This window comes from Diabrotica virgifera, chromosome 9 (assembly GCF_917563875.1).
Source record: "Diabrotica virgifera virgifera chromosome 9, PGI_DIABVI_V3a".
Classification (NCBI taxonomy): domain Eukaryota; kingdom Metazoa; phylum Arthropoda; class Insecta; order Coleoptera; family Chrysomelidae; genus Diabrotica; species Diabrotica virgifera.
Window position 1 is genome coordinate 91,110,756 of NC_065451.1, and position 25,990 is coordinate 91,136,745.

Below are 25,990 nucleotides of genomic sequence, written 5' to 3' on the forward strand. Positions count from 1 at the left end.
ATCCTTCCCTTAATAGATTGACTAAGAAAGTTTAAAAATGAACCAAGTATATCTAATGTTCCATAACAAAAACCAAGGCTATACATAAAAAAATTATTATGAAAAAGTAGATCTCACCGAATGATTCCTATTTATACTCCAACAGGAGTTGTCACCCACATGTCTCCTCACTCCAGACAATCCCTGGTGGTAACTTTTTACTTTACGTTAAATTTCTTATGTGATAAAATAAGTTGGAGGAAATCATCCGCCATTCTATATGGTATATCTATTCGACACCACAGCTCACAGTCAAGTAAAGAACGAGAGGCGTTTCTCCGCCAAGGTAAACGTCAAATTCTCTCAGAACCCGAATAATTCTCGATAGGTGAAGTACGTTCCATCACCGAGGTATGACGTCACCTCAGTGGTCCTATACGAGAATTTAAATGAGAGACCGAGGGAAAATAATAATAATAATTATTAAAGAGCTACTTTCGTAACGTGACCGTTACACAGTCCGGTTATACAAACAAAATATAATTACAATTAAATATTATACGACGTTACAAAAAGCCGGTAGCTTCGCGTAGTGTTTTAGTCCTTATATACATATTGTGTGAATATTACGAATCGAATATGATCTCATTTAATATGGTCCGACCTAGTGACCCTGAATTCACACCTCCCCGCGCACTTGCTGGGTGGATCATACGATGTCACCAGATAATCCCGGAATTTGGTGAGTGGATAAATGCAGCACCGTGCATACGGGTTTTAACACAGCGGCGTAGTTATCACTGTTGCACAATAAAAAGAAACAAAATAAAACTAAAAAGTTTGCTTGAAACTCTACATTCTCCCAGCCTTGATTCCAGGAGGGAATCAAAATATTCCTACACTAACTTTATAAATGGAAGAAACTAATTAATGTCTGAAACTGTGGGCAAAACGCACACCTTGTTTACACCTCGTTTGAGGACGGATCCATTTGAAGTCTTTACCGACACTACTCGAGTATGTCCATCGGCACCAGGATGTTCAGCATGAACACGGCCTAACGGCCATCAGAGTGGTGGCACGTCGTCTTCTTTGAGAAGCACTAGATCTCCTATCTTCGGGCCTCTAAGAGTTGAGCAGCAACTAGTCTTTGATCGAACTTGCAATGAAGTCAAGTGATGGCGTAATTTTTGAATATATTCATACCGTAACAAACGGTTGTTAGGCACATCCCCGTAATTTGGTTCTGTAACGGCTGTCAATGACCTGGCGGCTATGAAATGTGCGGGAATCAAAGGTAAAAAATCGTTGGGGTTAGAAGACATAGGTGAGATATTGCAGCTATTTAATATAGCCTCGATTTGAGTACATAACGTATACAACTCTTCAAAATCTAATTTAGCTTCTTTTAAAACACGACTCCAATGATATTTGATTTGTTTAATGTGAGATTCCCAGATTCCGCCAAAAGATGGCGTCCTGGGTGGAATAAATTTCCAAGTTATATGCTCATTACATAAAAAATTAGTAATTTCACCCTGTATTGTATTAAAAAATTTGTAAAATTCCTTTAATTTATTATTGGGACCTACAAATGTAGTTGCATTATCGGAGAAAATCTGACATGGTTTTCCCCTACGACTGATAAAACGCCGTAAGGCGGCAATAAAACAATCCGTAGTCAAATCTGACACAACTTCTATATGTACACCCTTCGTGACAAAACATATAAATAAAGAAATCCAGCATTTTCTGGTTTTGCTCCCCCTTCCCTTAGAATTCTTAATTAAATACGGCCCTGTATAATCCAGGCCAACATATAAAAATGGCAAAGATTGTGTAACTCTTTCCAATGGTAGGTCTCTCATAAAAGGAGTAACTGGCTGTGCCTTTAACCTGTAGCACCTTAAACATTTGTGCAAAACCTGTCTGACAACAGCCTTGCCTCTTGTTATCCAATATTGCTGTCGTAAGAGGTACAATAAGTTCTGAGTACCCAAGTGTGCATTTTTTACATGCTCATGATTTATTACCAGTTTAGTAAAATGTCTATTTCCTTCCAATAATATTGGATGTTTCAACAGCAAAAGGCATATCTGCGTTTTTCAATCTTCCCCTACTCTAATAATATCTTATTACATAAAAAATCCAAAAAAGGGTTAAGTATTCTGACATTGCTTTCAGATAGTTGAGCATTAGCTCTTAATAAATTAGTTTCTACGGGAAATGACACTAATTGAGCAATTTTTATTAATTCTAATAATGCACAACCTAATTTTTCATTAGTTAAACAACCTGTGTTTTTAAAATTACCCTTGCTTCAGGTGTTGTTAACAAACCTCAATATATAAGCAAAGGCTCTAAGCAATCTGGAGAAATTTGAAAACCGTTCAAAATCAATCAAATTTGTTACTGAAGTTACTTTAAATGACAGTCTCCGGAACAATATCGGAAAGTTCGACTGTTCTTGAAATAAAACATTTCTCATTCTGCAAGAAAGGCCACCAACCTGCCCACCAACTGTTATTCATTTTTAGACTGTAAATGCTCGACCCACGAGATAATACATCCGCGGGATTCAACTCAGATCTAACGTGTTGCCAGTGGGAAGCCTTAAATAATGCTACTATTTTAGCAACTCGATGTGCAACAAAAGTTTGCAACAAATGAGGAGCTGTATTAATCCAGCTCAATGCGATGGTCGAATCTGACCACAGATAAACATTATTAATTTCCAAACGTTATGTGGATACAATTTTCTTGGTTAATTTAGCACCCAATAATGCAGCGTAATAAAGGCATCCGTATTAACGCAGGAAGGAACAACAGAAGAATTCGAATACAATGCAGGAGTAAGGCAAGGAGATGGGCTGTCAACTACGCTCGTTAACATAACATTAGACGCCATAATTAAGACGTGCAAACTCAATGGGACGATCACCAACAATTCAGTCCAGATAGTAGCATATGCTGATGATTTAGCGGTGCTGGCAAGAGACAAAAGAACCTTAGATGACATAACCAGACAAATTGAAAAGAAAGCGGTGAAAAGAGGCTTAACAATAAATGAAGAGAAAACTAAATACATGAAAATAGAGAGGAAAAACAAAGATATAGAGGAAAGAAATATAAAAATCGGAAATTATAATTTTGAAATAGTCAGTAATTTTCAATACCTGGGAGTCACAATTAACAACAAAAATGAAAGAAATATAGAAATTACCAACAGAATACAAGCGGGTCATAGAGCATATTATAAATACAAAAGTATTTTAAAAAACAAAAAAATCAGCAGGGTTACGAAAATCCGAGTATATAGAACAGCAATTCGAACAGTGGTGATATATGGGGCAGAAACCATGAGCCTAACAAAGAGAGAAGAAGAAATGTTAAAAATATTAGAAAGAACAATGGTAAGAAGAATTTATGGACCAAAGAAAACAGTGCACGGAGATTATGAAAGGCTCTTGAATTTAGAAATAAGAAACATACTAGGAGGCGAGGACATAGTGAAAGCTATAAAAACCCAGCGACTACGGTGGTATGGACACTTAAGAAGAATGGGAGAAGAAAAAGATAGTAAAAGATAGAAGTAAGAAAAGTTACAATGTGGAACCCAAATATAACAAGGGCGAAAGGAAGACCAAAAAACAGGTGGGAAGACCAGATATTGGAGGACATAAAAAGATTGGAAATGCCGAGATGGAGACAGAAAATACAGGACCAGGACATATGGAGGAAAATAACAGAGGACGCTAAGAGGAACCCTAGATTAGAATAGTTAACTTGAGAGAAGAAAGAATGTGGAGTGACTCACCACAATAAATGAGTCAATGACTTCAATAAGAGTGGCTTAAAATCAGGTTCGAAATCCGAAATTTTAGACATGTGTCCAAGCTCAATGTACTGTGACATAAATTCGCAATAGGCTTGTTTTAGAATGGGATTTTTCTGAAGCTTCCTTTCGATTGATAGAAATCGTTTAAAAGCTATGTCATAAGATTTGCCTAGTTGTGCAATTTGAGATTTAAGAGAAAGACTCACTTGAAAACGTCCAGTGTCGTCGCGAATTGTGGTAGATTGAAAATGGACTTCACATTCTTCTTCTTCCTTAGTGTATTTAGAAGGAATCGTAATACAATTCTCTTCAATTTTCCAGAATTTTTCGATACTGGCCTGAAGAGGATCGGCCGATAAAAGAAAGCAAGAACTGGGACCAGAATGGTAGCAATAAGCCTGTGAAGGAATTGGGCCACTAACTACCCACCCCAATTTCGTTTGTTGTAAAAATGGTTGACCTTTATTACCCTTTATTTGTCCAGAACCCATTAGATTAAAAAAATAAACCTGCACCAATGAGTAGGTGTACTTCAGAAGGATCATAGAACTGAGGGTCAGCTAATGTGATATTATTGGGTATATTAATATAAGAAGGGTTGATTGAATGCTGTGGTGTAAGATCGGTTATTTGATTAATTTTGAAAGTGATATCTCCGTTTAAAGATTTTACTTCTAATTTTACACGTTTGGTAAGTGAAGTTGTAACGTAATGTATACCTGTTATAGGTAGGTTAACATGTTCATATGGAAGATTTAGTTTCTCAAATAGTTCTTGAGTAATAAAATTGGATTGGCGTCCACTATCTAAAATGGCTCTGGCCAGTGTGGGTTGCCAATTTTTGTCAAATATTTTTACTACAGCAGTAGCTAACAGTATGAACGAATTGGGATTTTGATTAAATGAATATAAGTTACAGGATGTCTCTGGTTGTCTAGAAGTGCTAGGATTACTTTGATGAGATTGGGGAAGATTAGATATGGTAGATATATGATTTTTATTATGATTTTGCGACTCGGATTGAGTTCTATGTAAAAGGCTATGGTGTTTGTTTTGACAAGCCTTACAAGTGTAGCTAGATTTGCAATCCAAAGTTTTATGTCCGGACCTTAAGCAATTGGTGCACAGATGAAGCTCCTTTGCTTTTGCAAAACGGTCCGGTATCGGCATGGCATGAAACTTAGAACACGAGTAGATAACATGGTCATCATCACCCAACCAATAACATGGTTATCTGAGCATAAACTGCACTTTGATGGCACTTGAGCTAAGGCGGTAAGGGTTGAAGATTTGTCAGATGACTTGACATTATGCCCATCTCTTTTATGAGATATCTTTTGGTCGCATTTTTGTTCAACAGATTCTAAAATTTTACACCTTTCCGACAAAAATTTTAGGAACTGTTTCACATCGAGAGATTGCTTTCCTGCTGATACTCTTTCCCATTCTTTTCGAGAATTGATATCAATTTTGGATATTAAAATATATATTAGAATGGTACTCCACTCGAAAACGCGTTCCCCTAAGTTTTCCAAGGATTTGAAATGGTTGACGAAAGTGTCTAAAAGTTTTCTCAAGGAACGAGACGACTCATCTTTAGTAGGGCTTAGTTCGAAGATGGATTTGACGTGAGCATGAATAATTGCTCTTTTGTTTTCATAACGGTCGCACAATAGATGCCAAGCCGTTTCATAATTTGCTTCGGTTGCGGAGAGTGCTCCAATAATTTGAGCGGCTTCTCCCTTTAGACTGGATTTAAGATAATAAAATTTTTCGATTTTTTGAATAGTAGGATTGTTCTCAATAAGTGCCTCAAAGGTTTCTTTGAAATTTGTCCAAGTTTCGTATGTGCCAGAATATATGGGCAAAGGAATTGGCGGTAAATATGAATTAAGACGATGAGAGTTGAGCATTGGCGAAGATGACATGGATGAAGATGACCCATGAATGGGTGGCTGCTCCTTTGATGGATTGAAAAGTAATGTTGCTTTAGCTACTAAGGCATAATATTTGCTTTCGAATTCTCCTCGTTCATCATCTTGATTGCCGAGGTTAGAGGTTGTATCAAATAAACAAATACGTTCAATGCCACACTGTACCTTTTCAAACTCAATAACTGACTCCTTTAAGGCATCCAAACGCGCTTGTATTTCAAGACGGACTGTGTCAGATAAACGAGTTACACATTTTTCAAGGAAAGTGTTCAATCGAGTCACTATGGATTTAATAGTGCCACGACGAGCTACAAAATGTTTAAGGTCTTCAGCATTAGCCATTTTTATCAATTAATTTACGCTAATAGGTTTGAGAAAAGGTTATAAGTTTACTGTGTTTTGTGGAATATACTAATTAATAAAAATATTGCTAGCTTAGTAGCAGTACCAAGTTAAAATAAGTGGATAAGCTAAGTAAGCAATAAAAAATAAAATGTTGAAGGTGTGGATTAGGTATAAGGATGATACGGCTATGTTGGGCCAAATATTACTAATGCTTAGGATGTCTTTATTATAAGTAAATTGATTTGAAATGCGTTGATTATATTATAAATAAACGATATTCCCTTCGATGGGTGCTGCTATGGTAGGCTGGTTGTTATGTATTAATTAATATAATTAATATTGTAGATTATTATACAAATAATAACTGATAACGTTTATTTCAATATTTAGATATGTTAATTAGCTTAAAGAAGTAAGTTTTTTTTAAGATATACCTAAATCCAAAAATTATAATTTGTTTTTAAAGAAATGTGCCAAAAATATTTAATATTTTGTATGATAAAGTCGAAAGAACATGAACTAAAACAAAACCATATGCCAATAAATTATATACTCTCAAAGCAAGATTAAAATATGTGAATAAAATATTCTAACCCTACCTCTCGATGTTTTCTGCGGGTGTCAAAAAATCCGGACGAAGTAGACCAATGTTTGCTCTAAACCTGTAACATTTCCGTTAAATTTAAGAGGCCTCTAAAATTTAACTTTTAACGGTCCTCTAAAACTTTTCGGTTAGATTGTCATTCTGTAAACACATATTATAGAGGACCGCTAAAATAATATTTTAGAGGAATCCTCTAAAAGGTTTTGGAACAAATACGGCAACGTCGCACGTTGATCGTTTTGAACTACTTTTAACCTAGAAATTGACCGAAAACTGACTGTTAGAGGCCAAAAACCTTAAGAAGAAGAAGAAAATGACAGTTTCCTAGAAAATAATATTTATTATATTTAATTATTTTTTAGTAAAACTCATATTTTCCAATTAAACATTTTTATTTATAAAGTTATACATTAAAATATTGCTGAAAAAATGCATATCTTATTTTTTCTTCTCCCCTTCGACACTAATTTTGGTCAAATGGTCTATTTTCAATAACATTAAGGTCATCTTATTAATCTGCATCTGGTTATAAACCTTCTGAAACTTTACCTTTGTAATCATTTGGTACGTTTTGTAATGTTCCACAATAACTTTAAATAATTTTACCTGCATTAATAGGATTTAATTGCTTTGACAAACATCTTTGACTTCCAACACTTTTTCAATAACATTTCTAGGTACATACTTGTAGGTACCTACTTCCTTTGAAATGGTAATTGTAGTTATTTACTTTCAGGTCAATTATTTACTTTGTGTTTATGTTGTAATCTGAAATCAGCTCTACAAAAAGAAACAAACATTTGAATTTTGTTACTTATAGGTGTAGTGTGTCAATTGTAAAGTAAAAATAAGACTTACCTTTCATTATTATTTATTAAGTACTTCTTCACCAAATATATTATAAAAAGCCATTTTCCATTTTTAAGTATTTATCTTCAGTATAATACAAGAATAACAAACTACTATTCATACAAACATAACCCAACAAAAATAATCAAACCACATTTAACGGACTGCTAAAAATTTAGCGGGTACGTTTTGACATCCTCTAAAATATTTTTATTTAGAGGGAGTTTTAACGGTTTAGGTTATGATTTTAACGGATGTATGATTTACAGAATACCAAAATATTTTTAGCGGGCGCTAAAATTTTAGAGGCCACTAAAATTTAACGGAAGTGTTACAGAATACACCCCTGTAAAAGCCAACGAGGATTTTTAGCACTTTTCGTGATGTCCTATCTTCAGTGTGTAAGAAATTCACAGTAATTAAATATGTTTTAATAGTTTCTTTATTTTAGCGCATTCCACAGCACTAAGCGAACGTAGATTCCCCAATAAATAAAATTTTGCTCGTTGAAATTATTTTGATTGATTTGATCTTTATTTTTCTGACTGTTGTTATGGGTTACCGATTCCAAAAGCTACTCGTCACCCGTGAAATATTATACATACTTGTTTATTTTAATTCATATTGGCAATTTCAAATATTTTATACAAATTAGGATCGAACAGTCTTTTTATTTTATGGTTTAATATATTCCATGTAGGACAGATGCATTCCGCTGGATAAAATCATGATATCCATTAAGTATACTTACCCCTATCACCTCATACATTTTAGATCGTTTAAGGCTATGGGTACATAATTCGCAAATATTTTACGTGTATCCCTACTTTTTCTGTCTTTACACGGCAAATTACGTGTAGTAAAATTCACACTGGTATGGATATGTAAACATTACTAGAATGTCATTCTACTTGAAAATGTCATCATTAATTTAAAGAGATGGCTTTTAAATGTTCTTGGATAACTGTTATTTTTATAATTGCAAATTATTAATTCAGTTAATAAATGTGATAATTTTTTCACTAGCTATGTATTCAGTGATTGTAATAATTTATTTGTAAAACAAAAACTAATACTCAATCGAGAAAAGAGGAAAAGTGTTAAAGTGATTTTTTAATAATATATTGTTACTATGGAACGCTTACAATTTTGAACATCTTTAACAACAAAATACTTGGATCACAGAATATATTATCCTGATGTATTCTCTGCTTGGATCTTCCACAAATAATACATAATAAATAACTTTTTATTAAGTTCACGTCTTAAATCAATTATTTATCAAATACACTATATATCAATAATATTTAATCAATACCTCAAAATATTCCCGATGCAATGTCAAATATCTAAAATTGTCACTGATTGTCAGTGTCTGACTGACAATATATGCTGACAATATTATATTCGGCTGAGTGCGTTGTAAGACAAAGATAGATTTGGAAAATATTACCACGGCATTGTGTTCATTTTTTTCGAATCCTGAAAAAACCAATAAATATTTTTGAAAAATTTAAACGCAGAATGAAAGATTAAATTATTACCGAGGGCCGAAAGTCCCTTAAAATAAATAAAAAGTTTATTTTGAATGAGATATTTGAAGTTAAAAATCACACTAAATTTTCTCTTAGTTTTTCACCCCTGTAACTTATTTAAATAAACATTATAGAAGTTCTCAGGGACTTTCGGCCCTCGCTAATTACGTAATCTTTCATTCTGCGTTTAAATTTTTCAAAAATACTTATTAGTTTTCTCAGGATTCGAAAAAAATGAATCCCCATTTGAATAGCATTGCAGCCGAAAATACGTACCGATCCTCTTAAGAGGAAAGGAACATTTTGACGCCTGTCAAAATTTTTAATGTATTTTAAATGTTATCATTTTTTTTAATCCTGAGAAAACTAATGAAACTAATGAAAGATTACTTTATTAGCGAGGGCCAATAGTCCCCTAGAATGAATAAAAAGTTTCTTTTGAAGGAGATATGTGAAATTAAAAATCACACTAAATTTTCTCTTAGTTTTGCAACCCTGTAACTTATTAAAATATACATTAGAGAAGTTGTCAGGGACTTTTGGCCCTCGATAATAAAGTAGTATTTCATTCTGCGTTTAAAATTTTTCTCAGGGTTCGAACAAAAATTAATATACCGGGTGTCCACTTATATTTTCCCCCATTTTAACTACCTATAACTTCTAAACGGCTCAAGATAGAAATATGCGGTTGTCGCTAAAATATTTTATTTTAGTAAAAGTTTTGTTTGAGTGGATAGAACTTATAGCTTTCAATTACGAAAAAAAAAGAATGGCGGATTTTTGAAACAAACGTTTTTGACTTTTTTTTAATGGAACACCCAGTATATTTCTTTGTAAATTAAAAGAACGGTCATTAACCTATCCAACGGTGTAAAGGTTTCTAAGATCGGTTGTCAATTGACTGATTAATTAATTTTTAAAATTCAGGAGATCCAACGTGGTAATCACATAACTAAATAACATGATTAAAACAGCAAATTGATATTCTGTTATGTGATTTCCACATTGCATTTCTCATTTTAAAAATTAATTACTCAGTCATTTGACAACCGATTTTAGAAAACTTTATATCGTTGGATAGGTGAATGACCGTTCTTTCAATTTACAGAAAAATATACTGGGTGTTTCATTAGACAACGTTTTTTTTTCAAAATTCCGTGATATATTTTTAAAAGCGATATAAAAAATGCAGTTCATTCAAGCAAAACTTTCACAAAAATAAAACATTTCAGCGAAAACCGCATATTTCTATTTTAAGCCGTTTAGAAGTTATAGGCAGTTAAAATGGGGGAAAATATAAGTGGACACCCGGTATTTAAAACACATTGAAAATTTTGGCATGCGTCAAAATTTTGCATTTTGCTCCTATTAAGGTAGAATGGTTTAGTTAGTTAAGTGTCACTCATTTTTACTGGTAGGTAGGTGTAACTAAATATCTCTAAAGTAATAAAAGAGTAAAACAATGTTTTTATAATTTTCTATTTATTGTTTAAAATGCAAAGAAATTATGGTACAATGAAACTGGCAAATAACAAGCTGTTTATTTTCATTTCATAATTTATGAAAATCAGTAAAACATAAACATACATTCTGACTGACAAATTTCTCTAAAAAACATTTACACAATAATAAATAGATTGCAATCGTAAAAAAAGAAGGACAAAAGGAAAGGTAAGTACTAAAAATGCAGTAGAAACAAAATAATGAATTGAGTGTTGCAAAATTACTTAAATTTGACAAATATAATAATACAAGTAAGCTAAGAAAACTGTTTTGAACTTTAATTTGTTTTAAATGTATTATAAACAAAAGTTTTTACTCTGACCCAGTCCTTGTTCTCAAATTCTCCCGCATATTTCGTAAGAAATTGTTGACATTTGTGTTTTTTAGGTGCTACTTTGCTCCGTATATGTTCTGCAAAGAATTTCTTTACAATCAATTTTTCTTTTTCGGTCCATCGAATACGTCCTACCATTTTATTTCCTTTTGGAGTTTTATTTTTAATTTTTTGGTTTTTTGGTTTTTCGTATTTGTTTTTTTTTGTAGTTTTGAGCATTTGTCTCATCGTCAGTGTCAGAATCAGTACTGTCAATTAGACTATTTTTTGGAAAATCTGTTAATGGAATTACAGCTTTCTTTTTTAATTTCATAGTGTAAGTCGGTAATCCTGTATCATCTGCACTATCAGAGTCGCTGCTGTCTATTATACGATCTTAACATAAGTTTATAGTTAGAGGCTGAATACTGCTCATCAAACTACTTTGGCTGTCTTTACCTAACTTCGTTGTGTTTGCTTCATCTAGGGTTTCTTGTCCTTTTTCTTTATTTAGGTGTAGCTCTCTTATTTTCTGTCTTATAGCAGTTGGGTTTGGTTTTTGTAAGTTTTTATCTGTTTTTGAAACTTTTTCCTCCTCGTCTTCGGAAGAATTAGAACTGTAATATATATATATATATATATATATATATATATATATATATATATATATATATATTTGTCTAACTTTATTTCATCTATTGTTTTTGCTTGAAAATGTTTCCCCTTTCCTTTTTCAAGTAATAGCAATATTTTTGCCACTTTGGCAGTCTGATATATATCTTGTGGTAACCTATAATAAGAAAATACTGAAAAGACTGAAATATAAATACTAAAAGTATATATTTTATAGACAAGGCTAAAACCTCGCCTTCGTTGACTACAAGATTCGTAAGAATTTTTTTTATAATGACCTTTGTGAAATGCACCAGAATAAAGTCCAAATGGTCGCTCAAATAAAAAGTGGTCCCATTTTTTCAAACAAATTTTTTTAACAAATAGCAAAATACTACTTTTAGGTCCGAGGAGAAAGTTCTTTTTAGATATTTTGTGAGTTATATGCGATTAAGATTTGAAGAAATATACAGGGTGGATCACGAGGAACTGTACATACTCCTACCTCGTATAGAGGCTCCTATGGGGAATAACAAATGACCATTAAAAAGTGTCTGCTCCCATTGTTTAATAATGTACAGGGCGAGTTTCGCATTTTGACAGAAATTTGTATTCGTCATAATTTTTGAACGGTCAGATCGATGTGTCTCTTATTTTGGCCAATCGTTACACTATTACCACCTAATCAACTAATTTATTCAAACTAGAAAAAATCAGATCCGGCTTTAAAAAAATTAGTTCGTTTTGGTCTTAGAAAAAATTTCACCCTGTATATGCTTTTTGAAAACTCTAATATGAATTTTACAAATTAGACAAATAGGCAATTAAAATGGCATATTTATTTTTTTCCGCACACGATTACTTAATTTTTTATAAAAAAAATCAAATTTCACTATGAATTAAAAGTTTGGTAAAGTGAACCATAGATTTAAAAAAAAACTTTTATTACAAAAATTAATTTTTTTTTTACAAATAAGTAATTTATGTTACCATCCAAACAACTGATTTATTCAAACTAGAGAAAAATCAGGTCCGGATTTAAAAAATTAGTTCGTTTTGGTCTTAGAAAAAATTTCACCATGTATACGCTTTTTGAAAACTCTAATATGAATTTTACAAATAAGACAAATAGGCAATTAAAATGGCATATTTATTTTTTTCCCCACACGATTACTTAATTTTTTTATTAAAAAATCAAATTTGTCAAAATCGGAATTTTAACCTAAAAATAAAAAAAAAATGAACTCACTGTTTAACTCGCTACAAATCTGTTCCATTTTAATATTTTTTTTCTGAAATATTTACAGCACATACCTCTTACCATTGTTAAAACTATGAAAGTTATTGTAGACTTTCAGTCTTCTTCTTGTAAAAGTTGCAAACTTGTAAATCGCAAAAATTAGGTGGAAAATTTTAAAATTTATAAATTTGATCACGTCTATGTTAAACTATAGAGTCCAAAAGAAGTGTTATGGGAAGTTTTAGATCTAGACGTGTTATAGAAAAAAAAATGGCAAAACTTTTAATTTTAAGAAAAACGTTGTTTTTGTAAATTAATTTTTGTAAAAAAAGTTCATTTTTTTAAATCTATGCAAAAACTTAGCCAAACTTTTTATGCATAGTCAAATTTGATTTTTTAATAAAAAAATAAATAATCGTGTGGGGAAAAAATAAATATGCCGTTTTAATTGCCTACTTGTCTTATTTGCAAAATTCATATTAGAGTTTTCAAAAAACGTATACAAGGTGAAATTTTTTCTAAGACCCAAACAAATTAATTTTTTAAATCCGGGCCTGATTTTTTTCTAGTTTGAATAAATCAGTTGATTGGGTGATAACATAAATTAAATATTTGTTAAAAAAAATTCATTTTTGTAATAAAAGTTATTTTTTTTAAATCTATGGTTCACTTTACCAAACTTTTAATTATTCATAGTTAAATTTGATTTTTTTTTATAAAAAATTAAGTAATCGTGTGGGGAAAAAATAAATATGCCATTTTAATTGCCTATTTGTCTAATTTGTAAAAATCATATTAGAGTTTTCAAAAAGCGTATACAGGTTGAAATTTTTTCTAAGACCAAAACGAACTTATTTTTTAAATCCGGGCCTGATTTCTTTCTTGTTTGAATAAATCAGTTGATTGGTGGTAACATAAATTAAATATTTGTTCAAAAAAAATTAATTTTGGTAATAAAAGTTTATTTTGTTAAATCTATGGTTCACTTTAGTAAACTTTTAATTCATAATCAAATTTCATTTTTTTATAAAAAATTAAGTAATCGTGTGCGGAAAAAAATAAATATGTTATTTTAATTGCCTATTTGTCTAATTTGTAAAATTCATATTAGAGTTTTCAAAAAGCTTATACAGGGTGAAATTTTTTCTAATACCCAAACGAACTAATTTTTTTAAAGCCGGACCTGATTTTTTTCTAGTTTGAATAAATCAGTTGATTAGGTGGTAATAGTGTAACGATTGACCAAAATAAGAGACACATCGATCTGACCGTTCAAAAATTATGACGAATACAAATTTCTGTCAAAATGCGAAACTCGCCCTGTATATTATTAAACAATGGGAGCAGACACTTTTTAATGGTCATTTGTTATTCCCCATAGGGGCCTCTATACGAGGTAGGAGTTTGTACAGTTCCTCATGACTCACCCTGTACAAACTTATACTTTCAAGAATATTTTTAAAGTTAAAGTTAACACGTAGGTACCTTAATTAAATTTCAAACTTTTCTATAAGAGACCCGATGCCTTTTTTGGACTTGTTTGGAGTTTTGTTTTTAAACATTGTTTTTTAATTGTTATTAAAGGGCACGCGACCGAGTGCAAATTAGCAAATCTGTTATTAGGAAATAAAAGACGATAAACTGATTATCAATAAGGATTTAAAAAGTGCCATTATTCTGCTTTCGATATTTTAAAGGAACTTGAAAATAGCTATAGGGAAACCTGTAAAAAGTAATAATAAAATTTCCTTTCAATTTCAAAAATAAAATAATAAAGTGCATATTTAAATTAAGAAGGTAAAATATTTCACTTCCTTATTTTAACTTTAATACCATATTATACAATATTTTATTTTTGAAATTAAAAATAAATTTTATTATTAGTTTTATCCGGTACCCCACAGAATACCCACCGGTGGGTATGTATTCTTTGCTATTTTCAACTGTTTTCGAGATATTTTGGTTTTTTTTTAAACTTTCTAGAATTACCTCTATTTTTAACATTGCCTGGCCTTTTACTCATTTTCAATTGTTAATAAACGGATTTTGCAGTAAATTAAAGCAGAAGAATGACACTTTTCAAATAATTCTTGATAATCAGTTTACCGCATACGGTGTCTAATATTTGCTAACATCAAATTTGCCAATTTGCACTCGGTCGCGCGCCGCATATAAAAAATAATGTTTAAAAGCAAAACTAAGTTTAAACAGGCAACTGGGTCTTGTACAAAAAAGTATGAAATTTAATTTAGGTACATTGTAAACTTTAAAATTATTACTATTTGCACCTTGAGCCTTGACAGTGGAAATTTTTGCATTTTTCCTAACGTTCAATCGCTCTTTTCAATTAGTAATACATTAATAAAGAAGACAAAGTAAAGTCAATGACTAATTTTAATTAGTGTGGTGATTATGGGGTTGATTCTAATTACTTTTTCGCTGAAAAAAATAGGGACTGACATTCTTTTCATTATAAGTCACTTAATTTTTGAGCTAGAGACTTTTTTCTAGAGATAGACATGTTTAAATACTTTAAATTAATTTCAACAAGTTATCCTCGAAAAATGCATAGTTTTCCCGTCTTTTGACTTTGAAACTACTATATTTAGCATTTGACGAAGAAGAGCTAACATATAATAAAGTATAGCTCGAATACTATTGGTCTGAAAGAAAATAAAAAAAAACGGTTTTGTTTATTTTTTCAAAAGGTACATTTTTGTTAAGCAAAGTTGTTTTGATAAAACGAAAACTTTTTGAGTTATTAGTAGAAAACTGATTAAAAACATTAATTTTTTCGATATAAAACTAACACTTTCGATAGCGAATACTCATTCTCAAATTTTCAAGCAAGTCGATCCATTCTGTAAAAATTGCGAGGTTTTGTCCTATTTTAAGCTTCATTACTTGGACTATATGTTCATCCTGTGGATTTGTTATAAGGCCCTCTTTTTGAGTAAGTTTGTGCAAAAAATCGAATCGGAATAATTTACCACGGAGGCGACGATACAGTCTGGTATAGTTGGGCATAATTTTGAAATCAGCTGATTTTTATTGATCTAAAAATGTCACAAGATACACGGTGTAACGTTTACTCTGTGTATCACTCTGTATAATTAAATTCGTTTTGAAAATGTTAGAAGGGCAAACAAAGAGAGGGAATTGCTCGACCTGATAAAGATACTAAAAATTGGGTATCTTGACCATATCCTGGAAGGAAAAAAATACGCAATCCCTCAAATTAGTATCGAAGGAAAGATTGAGGCCAAAACAGGAGTAGGACATAAACAAATGTCGTGGCTACGAAACATAAAGAACTGGACAGACATAACTAACACTTTTACCAATTTTTTTATGCTGCAAAAGACAGACATCTGGCCTAAGTTAATTCGCCAACTCACTATAGGCGCATGTGACTAACAGAAAAAGAAGTCTTTAGGTCAATAACATTAAAAATTTAAGCATTTTAGATTTTTTTTCAAAAGGCTTGTAGATGGGAAATATCCAATTTATTCTATACTTCACGAAAACACTGTATATTGAAAATTCATATTTATATTCTGAATTACTTATTCTCAAACAAAAGTATCAGTCCTAGCAGAAATTAAAATTAGAAAAAGTGTTAGATTATCAGCTAAAACATTGACAAGCTCGTTAAGGAAAGCTCGGCTTGTTTCGAATTTAGCTCGGCTCGGCTCGAAGCTCGACTTGCATTAAACAAACCGGCTCGAGTTCGAAGTTCAGCTCGTCAAACGGGATGCCGAGCTAAGGTTGAGCTTGTGGCCATCCCTAATAACGACTGAACTTTTTGAACGTATAAACTATTCGTCAAAAGTTAGGGATATATAAAATTATGCTGATTTTCATAGTTGATTTTTTCGCGAACAGACGGATTCCGCTGTTTTTTTTTATTTTAGATTTTTCTTTAGTAATTACAAAGTTGTGCAAAAGTTTACTTAAACTTCTTTTTTTTTACTTATACCGGGTGGAAGAAAAGAAATGTTTTTCTTATGTTAAGTTTGAGACACTCTGTAGGGAGAACGACGTCCAAATATGAGTACACATCAGAATAGTATTGTAGCCTTATGTTTTGTGAATATGTTGTTGTTTTAATGTCCCTCATATCTATAGAAACAAAAAAATAGACAGTTTTGTAATTTAACATATGTGTTTTAACCGAAACAAAAGTTTGAGACACCTTGTAGGGAGGAGAATGCACAAAGGTGAGTATATATATATATATATATATATATATATATATAGACAGACTTTTATGGATATTATTTTATATATATATATATATATATATATATATATATATATATATATATATATATATATATATATATATATATATATAGACCGGTCACTCTAGTAGAGTATAGGTCGCTCAGGTTAATGAGCTCTTTTAATCCATTTTATGCGGTGGATTGGTCCGCATAAGCCCTCTTCACTATCCTTTATAGATTTTCGTGTTTTTTTGCTTTCTTTGTGATCTGTTTCCATTCTTTCCTATTCTGTATTTTTTATCTCCAGCCCGTAATTTCCATATTGGATATATCCTCTCGCAGTTGATCTTCCCATCTTATTTTCGGTCTTCCTCTAGGTCTGTTTATTACTGGCGTCCAATTTGTTATCTGCCTAATTAGTTCATCCACTCCTCGTCTTTGGATGTGGCCAAACCATTTTAGTCTTTGTGCTTTAATGAATCTCACTATGTCTTCTCCTTCCATTAGATTTCTTATTTCGTGATTCATCAGAATTCGTATTTGTCCTTGATCTGTTTTAATTGGACCATGTATTCTCCTCATAATTTTTCTTTCTATTATTCTCAGTTTTTCTTCATCTTTTTTTGTAAGGCACATTGCTTCTGCTCCATAGGTGATGACTGGTCTAATTGCCGCTCTATATATCTTTGTTTTTGTTTTCTTGCCCTATTCCCTGCTTTAATTCTTTCATTTATCTCAATGCTTCTTCTGTTTTGACCATCTACTATCACTCCTAAGTATTTAAAGCAGCCAACCCTTTGGAATACATTATCACTTATTCTTATTTCTTTTATTCTATTTATTTGGTCTTGATTTCTCGTACTTATTAAGTATTTTGTTTTTTTCTGGTTAATTATTAACCCCCTGATTTTTGCCTCTCTTGTCAATGTTAGCAATGCATCTTCTAGGCTTCTCTTGTCGCGGGCTATCAATCCTAGGTCATCTGTATACCCTATTATTTGTGTAGAGCTTTGGATTATTGTCTTTTTTGTTAGCCCTGTGTTTCTAATTACTCCCTCCAAGGCTATATTAAAGAGGGTTGTTGATAGGCTGTCGCCTTGTCTTACCCCATGTTCTATGTTGATATTATTTGTTTCACCATCCACTGTTTTAACCTTTGCTTTTGAGTCCTTCATTGTCATTCTGGTCAATCTTATTAATTTTGCAGGTATATTCATATTTTTCATTTCTTTTAATAGCTGTTTTCTGTAGATGCTGTCGAAAGCCTGTTGGAAATCAATAAACAATATGTGCAGTTCTATGCCATGTTCGTAACTTTTTTCGATTGTTTGCGTTAAAACGTGGATTGCATCGATTGTTGATCTCCCTTTTCTAAATCCCTGTTGATACGGTCCTAGGTTTTTTTCTGTGTATCTGGTTAGCCGATTTCTTATAATTGTTGTCATGATCTTATATGTTGTATTTAATAGCGTGATTGCTCTATAATTGCTGCAGAGCGTTGGGTCTCCTTTTTTAAAAACTGGTATAATGAGTCCGTTCTTCCATTCTTCAGGCATGTATTCCTTTTCCCAAATATTGACCATTAATTTATATATACGGTTTAGAAGGTCATCTCCTCCATTTGCAATCAATTCATTGTTAATCTCATCCGGTCCTGGAGTTTTGTCAGATTTTAGTTGTTTTACTACTTCTATAAATTCTTGATAGGTAGGTGCATCTTCTTCTTCATCTCGGTTATCTGTTATATCTTCTTCTTCTGCGTCGATTGCTTGGTTGCTTGTATTTATACCTTTAAAGTGATTTTCCCAACCTTTTTTGCTTATTTTGCTGGTCACTTTGTTACCGTTATATTGTTGTTTTATGTATTCAAACAATTTTTTGTTGTCTTTATTATTTGTTTCAATCTCTTGCATTTGATCTGAGATCCATGTCTCTTTCTTCCTTTTATAAAGTTTGGCCGCTTCTCCATTTTCTTTTTGGTATTGTTCTCTTTCTTCTTGACCGCTATTTTCAAGCCATTTGTTTCGCGCCAGCGTTTTTAAGTTGACTTTGGTATCGACATTCTTCGTCAAACCATTCTTTGGTTTTTTTCTTTTCTTGAGGTCCTATGGTTTGCTCCGCAGCCTCTATGATGCTCATTTTTATATTTGTCCATTCCTCTTCTACGTTCGTGCCATCGTACCTCTTCAGTTTTTGTACTAGTTCCTCTGAATACTCTTGTTTTGTTTGTTGCACTTTTCATTTGGTTATGTTCCACTTCCTTCTTTTTCCTACCTTGTTATTAGATTTGATGATTTTCATCTTTATTTTGGCTATTAAGAGTATGTGGTCAGTATCAGCGTTTGCTCCTCTAAAGGATCTAACATCTTGTATTATCTTTGACCATTTTGCTGAAATCAATACATGATCTATTTGGTTGCCATCTGATCTTCCTGGTAACATCCAGGTTATCTTGTGTTTCTTTTTATGTATAAATTTCGTACTGACTATATAGGTATTTGTTGCTGCTGCCAGATTGCAAACTTTTGCCCCGTTATCGTTTGTGACATTGTGGATCGTTTCTTTTCCTGCTACATTTTGATTGTAGCTCTCTTTTCCCACTTGCGCGTTAAAATCTCACAGTATTATTAAGATATCGTTCCTAGGAATATTTTCGCAGGTTTTTTCTAAAAGTTTATAGAATTCCATTTTATCTTGTTGGTCTGCTTCCTCGGTAGGTGCGTAGCAGTTAACTAAAGATATATTGGCTTGTTTATTTTCGATTCTGATGTAGGAGATTCTTCCATTAATAGCTTTGAATTGTATGACTTTTTCTCTTATTCTTTTACTCACCATAAAAGCAGTTCCATTTTTCCCGTTTGTCTTCTCCTGAGTAATACATAGTAAAGTTTTTCTTCTGAACTGTTCCTTCATTTTTCCATCGTATCTCCTGTAGTGCTAGTAATTCTAGTTCATATTTTTTCATTTCTAAAGCAATTTCCTGCATTTTCCCTACTTTTAACGTTGTCTGGATATTCCATGATCCAATTCTAATGGGTTTAGTTCTTTTATTCATGTTAATTCTATTCCTCTTTTTCTTGTACATTGTTTTATTATTATCATTATCCATTTTCGTAGCCGGGTCTCTTTCCACTATCCTTCTGTTTGGTTCTTTCAGTTTTTTGGATTTTCTCTGTTGTTTCCATTACACTTCAGCTTTAAGTCTTTTATTATGTTATTCCATTCCCAAAGTTGATCGTCTATCCATAGTTTTTTGAAGCCCATCTTCACTTTCTTCCCTGCTTCCTTTTCCACCTCTGCTCTTTTCTTTATTTGCTTGTGTATTCTTCTTTCTTCATACGTTCTTTGTTCGTCGATAAATATTTTTGTACCTTTGAGGATTTTCTTTTGTTCCATTATTTTCTTTTTATCTTGTATATTTTTCAATTTTGCTATTATGAATGGCTGTGAATTTCTTGGTCTAATTATCTCTGTTTTAGTCCGTTCTTTAACGGTAAAATATTGCAAAACCTCTAAATTGTAAAGAACCGCTTGGATTGACATGAAATTTGGCATACACATAGCTAACAAGTCAAAGAAAAAAAGTGATATTGTGCCGATATGTGCTTTTGCCCTGGGGGTGGTTTTCACCCCCTCTTGGGGGCGAAAAAATGTTCGTCCAAAGAAAGTCAGGAAATGGATAAACTGGCTAATTTTAAGTAACTTTTGTTCTATAGAGTTTTTTCACTAAGTCAATACTTTTCGAGTTATTTGGCAGTGAATATGTTCATTTTTTCAACAAAATAACCACGCTTTTAGACGGTTTTTCGCAAATAACTCAAATAGTAAGTATTTTGTCAAAAAAACATTCTTAGCAAAAATATAGCATGTAAAAAATTAAAAAAAAAGGTGTATACATTACGTCTCTACACCTAGTAGAAGCAGAGTTGTAGCTAATGAAAAATAGGTTCATATTCGTCAAATTCCAAATGAAATAGTTTAACGTGAAATAACCAAAAATGAAGCACATTTCGGAGAAAACTCATTACAACTTATTTAAAGCGTTTAAAAAAAGCTTCATTTTTGTTTTATAAAAAAAATTTCTAGCATCAAAATTAAACAAGTTACGCTCAAAATAAAGTTAGTCCCTTTTGGTTTTGGTAAAAAAATCGAGAAAATCACCCCCTAATTAGTATCCTAAATGAACTTAATAGTTACGACTTCATAAGTTTCTTGACTCCTGTATATATTGTTTATATGATCTGTAAGTTTCATCGGTTCAAAGTCCTTATTATTAAAAGGGCTTAAACGAGTCACTGATCACGAATGTATGCAAATTTAGAAACACCAAATCTTAAATAAATTTTTTTCCAACAGAAAAACAAAAAAATACATGATATTCAGAAAAGCAAATCTAACTTTTTTTGTTTTTCGAGATTTTTGGGTATCTCTAACAATTTTTAAGTTATTTTGAAAAAAGCATATTTTTCAAAATTTAAATTTTTAAAAATTTTAATTTGAAACCAATTTTTTTCAAAAATAAGCACTTTGAATCGATGAAACTTACAGATCATATAAACACAATATAAGTAAAATAATTTGTGGAGCAGTAACGATTAATTTAATTTAAGTTGCTAATTAGGGGGTGGTCTTCCCGATTTTTTTTTGCAAAAACTAAAGGGACCAACTTTATTTTGAGCGTAACTTGCTTAAATTTAATGCTAGAAACTGTTCGTAAAAACAGAAATAAAGCCTTTTTAAACGCTTTAAAAAAGTTATAATAGGTTTTCCCCAAAAAGTGCTTAATTTTTTGGATATTTTACGTTGAAATATTCTATTTGAAATTTGGTGAATATGAATCTATTTTTCATTGGCTATAACTCCGGTTCTACGAGATCCAGAGTCCTAACGCGTAAACCATTTTTTTTACTTTTTTATAGGCTATATTTTTGCTAAGAACGTTTTTTCGACAAAATACTTAATTTTTGAGTTATTTGCGAAAAACCGTCTAAAAATGTGGTTATTTTGTTGAAAAATGAACATATTCACTTGCAAATAACTCGAAAAGTGTTGACTTGGCGAAAAAGCTCTATAGAACAAAAGTTACTTAAAATTAGTCAGTTTACCCATTTTCGGACTTATTTTGGACATATATTTTTTCACCCCCAAGAAGGGGTGAAAGTCACCCCGAGAGCAAAAGCACACATCGGCACAATATCAGTTTTGTTCTTTGACATGTAAGCTATATGTATGCCAAATTTCATGTCAATCCAAGCGGTTCTTTAAAATTTACAGCAAAAACCGTGAAAGAATGGACTATTTTTCTATTTTAGCTTCAACGTTCAGTTTTATTTTTAGTAATTTTTCTAGATCTTCTTTTACATTTTCTTCTCCTATTTTAATTCCCCTGACTATTACGTTTTTCTCAATTTTCCTTTTCTCCTCTCGTTCCGTTCTATCCTATAGGTCGCATAGTGTTTTTGGCACTGCCTCCTTAAATTTTAGTTTACTTAGCGTTTCCATTTCTTCTCGTAATTCTTTAATTTCTGCTTTCATTTGCTTATTTTCTGCTCTTAGTTCACTCATTTCTTTGAGGTATTCACGGAGTTCAATTTTCATTTCTTTAATTTCCTTGAGGTATTTACGGAATCCGTTTCTCATTTCTTTAATTTCTTCCAGCACCTGTTTGAAAAATTCGCAAATTTGTGGCGCCAGGCGTGGTTTCCCAGTCAATCCGGCGAAGAAATTCACCCCTACCTCAAAAATGCCGATTATTGTTATTTTGGCTCTTCAAAAAATTTTTCTCCTCTCGTATCTTAAAACTCTTTCAAAATTGTGTGCAGTTCGTCCACACCCAAGTTCGAAAATTGATATGGGAATGTTATCTGTCAGTTGTCAATATGAACTAATTATATTCAAATATTCAAGATAAAGGTTAGATCCTACCTTAAATTCGGTGTTTTCTTTTCCTTAAAGCTTGGAAACTATTTCACTGTATATTCTGCACCTTTTTTACACTTGTGATTTGCCTCGAAAAGCTTAATTTGCCGATTTTACTCGCAAAGATTTTTCAATGTGTTTACACCATAAAAGATCAACTGCACTCCCAAAGGTGAGTATACTTCGATATTATGTTGTAGTCTCATATTTTCTGAATATTTAATTTTTTTAATTTCTGTGATATATTTAATAACAAAGAAACTAGAAGGTATTAGGTACTCTTTAATAGGTGTTTCTATGTTTAACATGTGTGACGCATGTCGTCAGTTAAAACATAATATATTAAAGAGTAATACCGTCTAGTTTCTTTGTTGTTAAAGATATCAGAAAAATTTTAAAAATAAAATATTCATAAGATATGAGACTACAAGATAACATCGAGATATACTGTATACTCGGCTTTGAGCCTTTTCCTCCCTACAAGGTATCTCAAACTTTTTTTTCGGTTAAAACGCATGTTAAATTACAAAACCGTCTATTTTTTGTTTCTAAAGATATCAGAAACATTCAGAAAACAAAATATTTCCAAAACATAAGACTACAATACGATTTCGATGTATACTAACATTTGTACCTCGTCTCCCTACAGGGTGTCACAAACATAACATAAGAAAAACATTTCTTTTCTTCCACCCGGTATAAGTACAAAAAAAGTTTGAATAAACCTTTGCATAACTGTGTAAATACTAAAGAAAACCCTAAAATAATAAAAAAAAATTGCGGAATCCGTTCATCTGTTCACGAAAAAATCAACTATGAAAATTGAACATAATTTTCTATCCCTAACTTTTGACGAGCAGTTTATTTTCTTCACTATATTAAACTAGTTCAATGTAAATAAATAAACCAATATATTTTACCTGTAAAATTCAGCGTGGGTCTTTTTTGTATGTCCCATAAATGTTGCTAATTGTTCCATGTCCCCTGGTTGCATGGTCATCAGTTGCAAGGTTGTAGCTACGTGTTTTCTAAATCTTGTGGAAGTAAGTAGCGTTGGTCGTTGAGCACCACAGTGTTTGGCCAAATTGCTAATGACTTTTGCACCACTCAACCATTTGTCTTCTTAACCAGGATTTGAAAAAAGATATGGGTTTGTTTTCGGAACAATGTTACCGGTAACCCTTATTTGCAATAAGCAGTCCATATACTTTTGGATTTTTGTATTAAATAAAATTGCAACGGCCTTGTATCCTTTGCCACTGGTAACCACTCTTTTAAATTTCTGACTTAATACTTTTTCCAGTTCAGTCAGTGACTGGGTAAATGCGTCCTGTACAGTATTATGACTTTGCCTGATGTATGTTTCAATAGTTAAATATTGCACGTCTCCCACTCGTTTTCTGTTGAACATTATCGTGTGGCCCAAAACACACTGAACAAGAATCTTATAATGTTTAACATCATCCAGATTGTTAATCAACTGTTTATATGCCATATCAGATTGCTCATTTATATAATCATGAAAAAGAAGAATGTCCCCTGCCAGTGGCAATTCTATAGGTTTCTGCCAATGTCTGTCTTTTAATGTCTTAAGGGCCAAACTTGACACTTCATTACACCAGTGTCCCTCAATAAGTTTTTTAAAATCTTTTATTTCTTGCCTTTTTGCATTAAAGTTGTCCCATGTCATTGAAGGATGTTTTTTTCTCTCAAGTAGTACTTTGTACGCTACACTGCATACAATTTTCAGGTTTGTTCCCATGTGTAATGCCAAAGAAGGAGCTCAAAAACTCTTATTCTGGACATCATAACCACTAATCCTTTTTGCTGCTGCGGCGAAACAGCTGAAAAGTTCTGGTTTTAGAGCATCAAAGAGATTTAAAATACCTGGATTTATTGACCTTAACTCGATCAACATTCTTGCTAACTCTCTAATTTTCGAAGATATCATTGTCGAAATTTGGGCTCTTTTATGCTTCGCAAGAAGCACCTCGCCATATAAACATATATGTAAGTGCGCCACTTTTCGCAGTTAAACTTATGTCATCCGCCATCATACTTGGAAAAACTTCTTGCCTAATTCTCAGTGATTTTAAAAGGTCATCGTTTCTTGTTTTGGAAGCCATAAATGTTTGAGAATTAGATAAGCAATTCTTTCCTGGTTTACGAACATTAACAGGTTTGTTTTTGCATTGCTTTGTATGTTTGTAAAGGAAATTTCTGGAATAATCTCCTAAGCAATACAGACGGAGTAATTAGTGTCTACTCTATTAGATTTTCTAACGGGGTTATTAATATTTTTCTCCATTTTTAAATGGAAATATCCCTGTTTTCTTAAAGCTTTGATTAAAGCTATTCGATCTTTATTTTTTGGACCCAACTCCATAATTTTCTTTACTTCATCAAGATCCTTATGGTGCCGAAATAGATGTCGAAGAAAATGTGTAATGACATCATCAAAACAGAAAGGACAAATAGTTGGTCTTTCTATGGCAGACGGCTTTTTATATATATATATATATATATATATATATATATATATATATATATATATATATATATATATATATATATTTGTACAAATATTTTCGACCGTACTGTGTTAAATAGTGATTTTTTGAATAACGGCAATTCGGTCAGATGAAATAAAACTCTATTTTGTTATTCAAAAAATCACTATATATATATATATATATATATATATATATATATATATATATATATATATATATATATATATATATTATTCATGTCCTGTAAAAAAGAAAAATAAAGTTTGCGTATTCCAGTTTAAATAAGTACTATTAAATATATTTGATAAATTGCATTTGGTAGGCAAGGATGTGGTCTCCAAGACACCCTGTACGCAGCCTACGGCGTTTATTAGAGACCACCGGCTAAGTCAGTGGTCACTTCAATTCAACCCGCAATTTAAATTTTATTTTAGAATTACTCTTTTTAAACTATTTTCGGTTGTAAGATAGTTTTTGTCTTTCAAAGTTTATTAAAAGTAACGAAAATGAACAATTTTCCTACGGAACGACGCTGTACACAGACTACTTACAGCGTCTATTGGAGACTACATCCTAAGAC

General features: G+C 31.8%; 1 protein-coding gene and 1 long non-coding RNA gene across 2 annotated transcripts; both read right to left on the bottom strand.

Annotated features, from left to right (window-relative positions):
- Positions 1-3,792: 3,792 nt before the first annotated feature.
- LOC126891104 (uncharacterized) lies at positions 3,793-4,308 on the bottom strand. Its single transcript, XM_050660280.1, has one exon. It carries the CDS (start codon positions 4,306-4,308, stop codon positions 3,793-3,795), a length of 516 nt encoding a protein of 171 aa, XP_050516237.1.
- A 2,765-nt stretch (positions 4,309-7,073) lies between these two features.
- Positions 7,074-7,595, bottom strand: LOC126891910 (uncharacterized). The gene is made up of 2 exons (XR_007700613.1): positions 7,559-7,595; positions 7,074-7,480 (listed from the first exon to the last, which is right to left on the bottom strand). It is a non-coding gene; the product is annotated as an uncharacterized LOC126891910 (long non-coding RNA).
- Positions 7,596-25,990: the final 18,395 nt, after the last annotated feature.

Bases quoted from the DNA above. Each gene is read 5' to 3' on its own strand.
- LOC126891104 (XM_050660280.1), bottom strand. From the start codon at position 4,308: ATGGGTTCTGGACAAATAAAGGGTAATAAAGGTCAACCATTTTTACAA.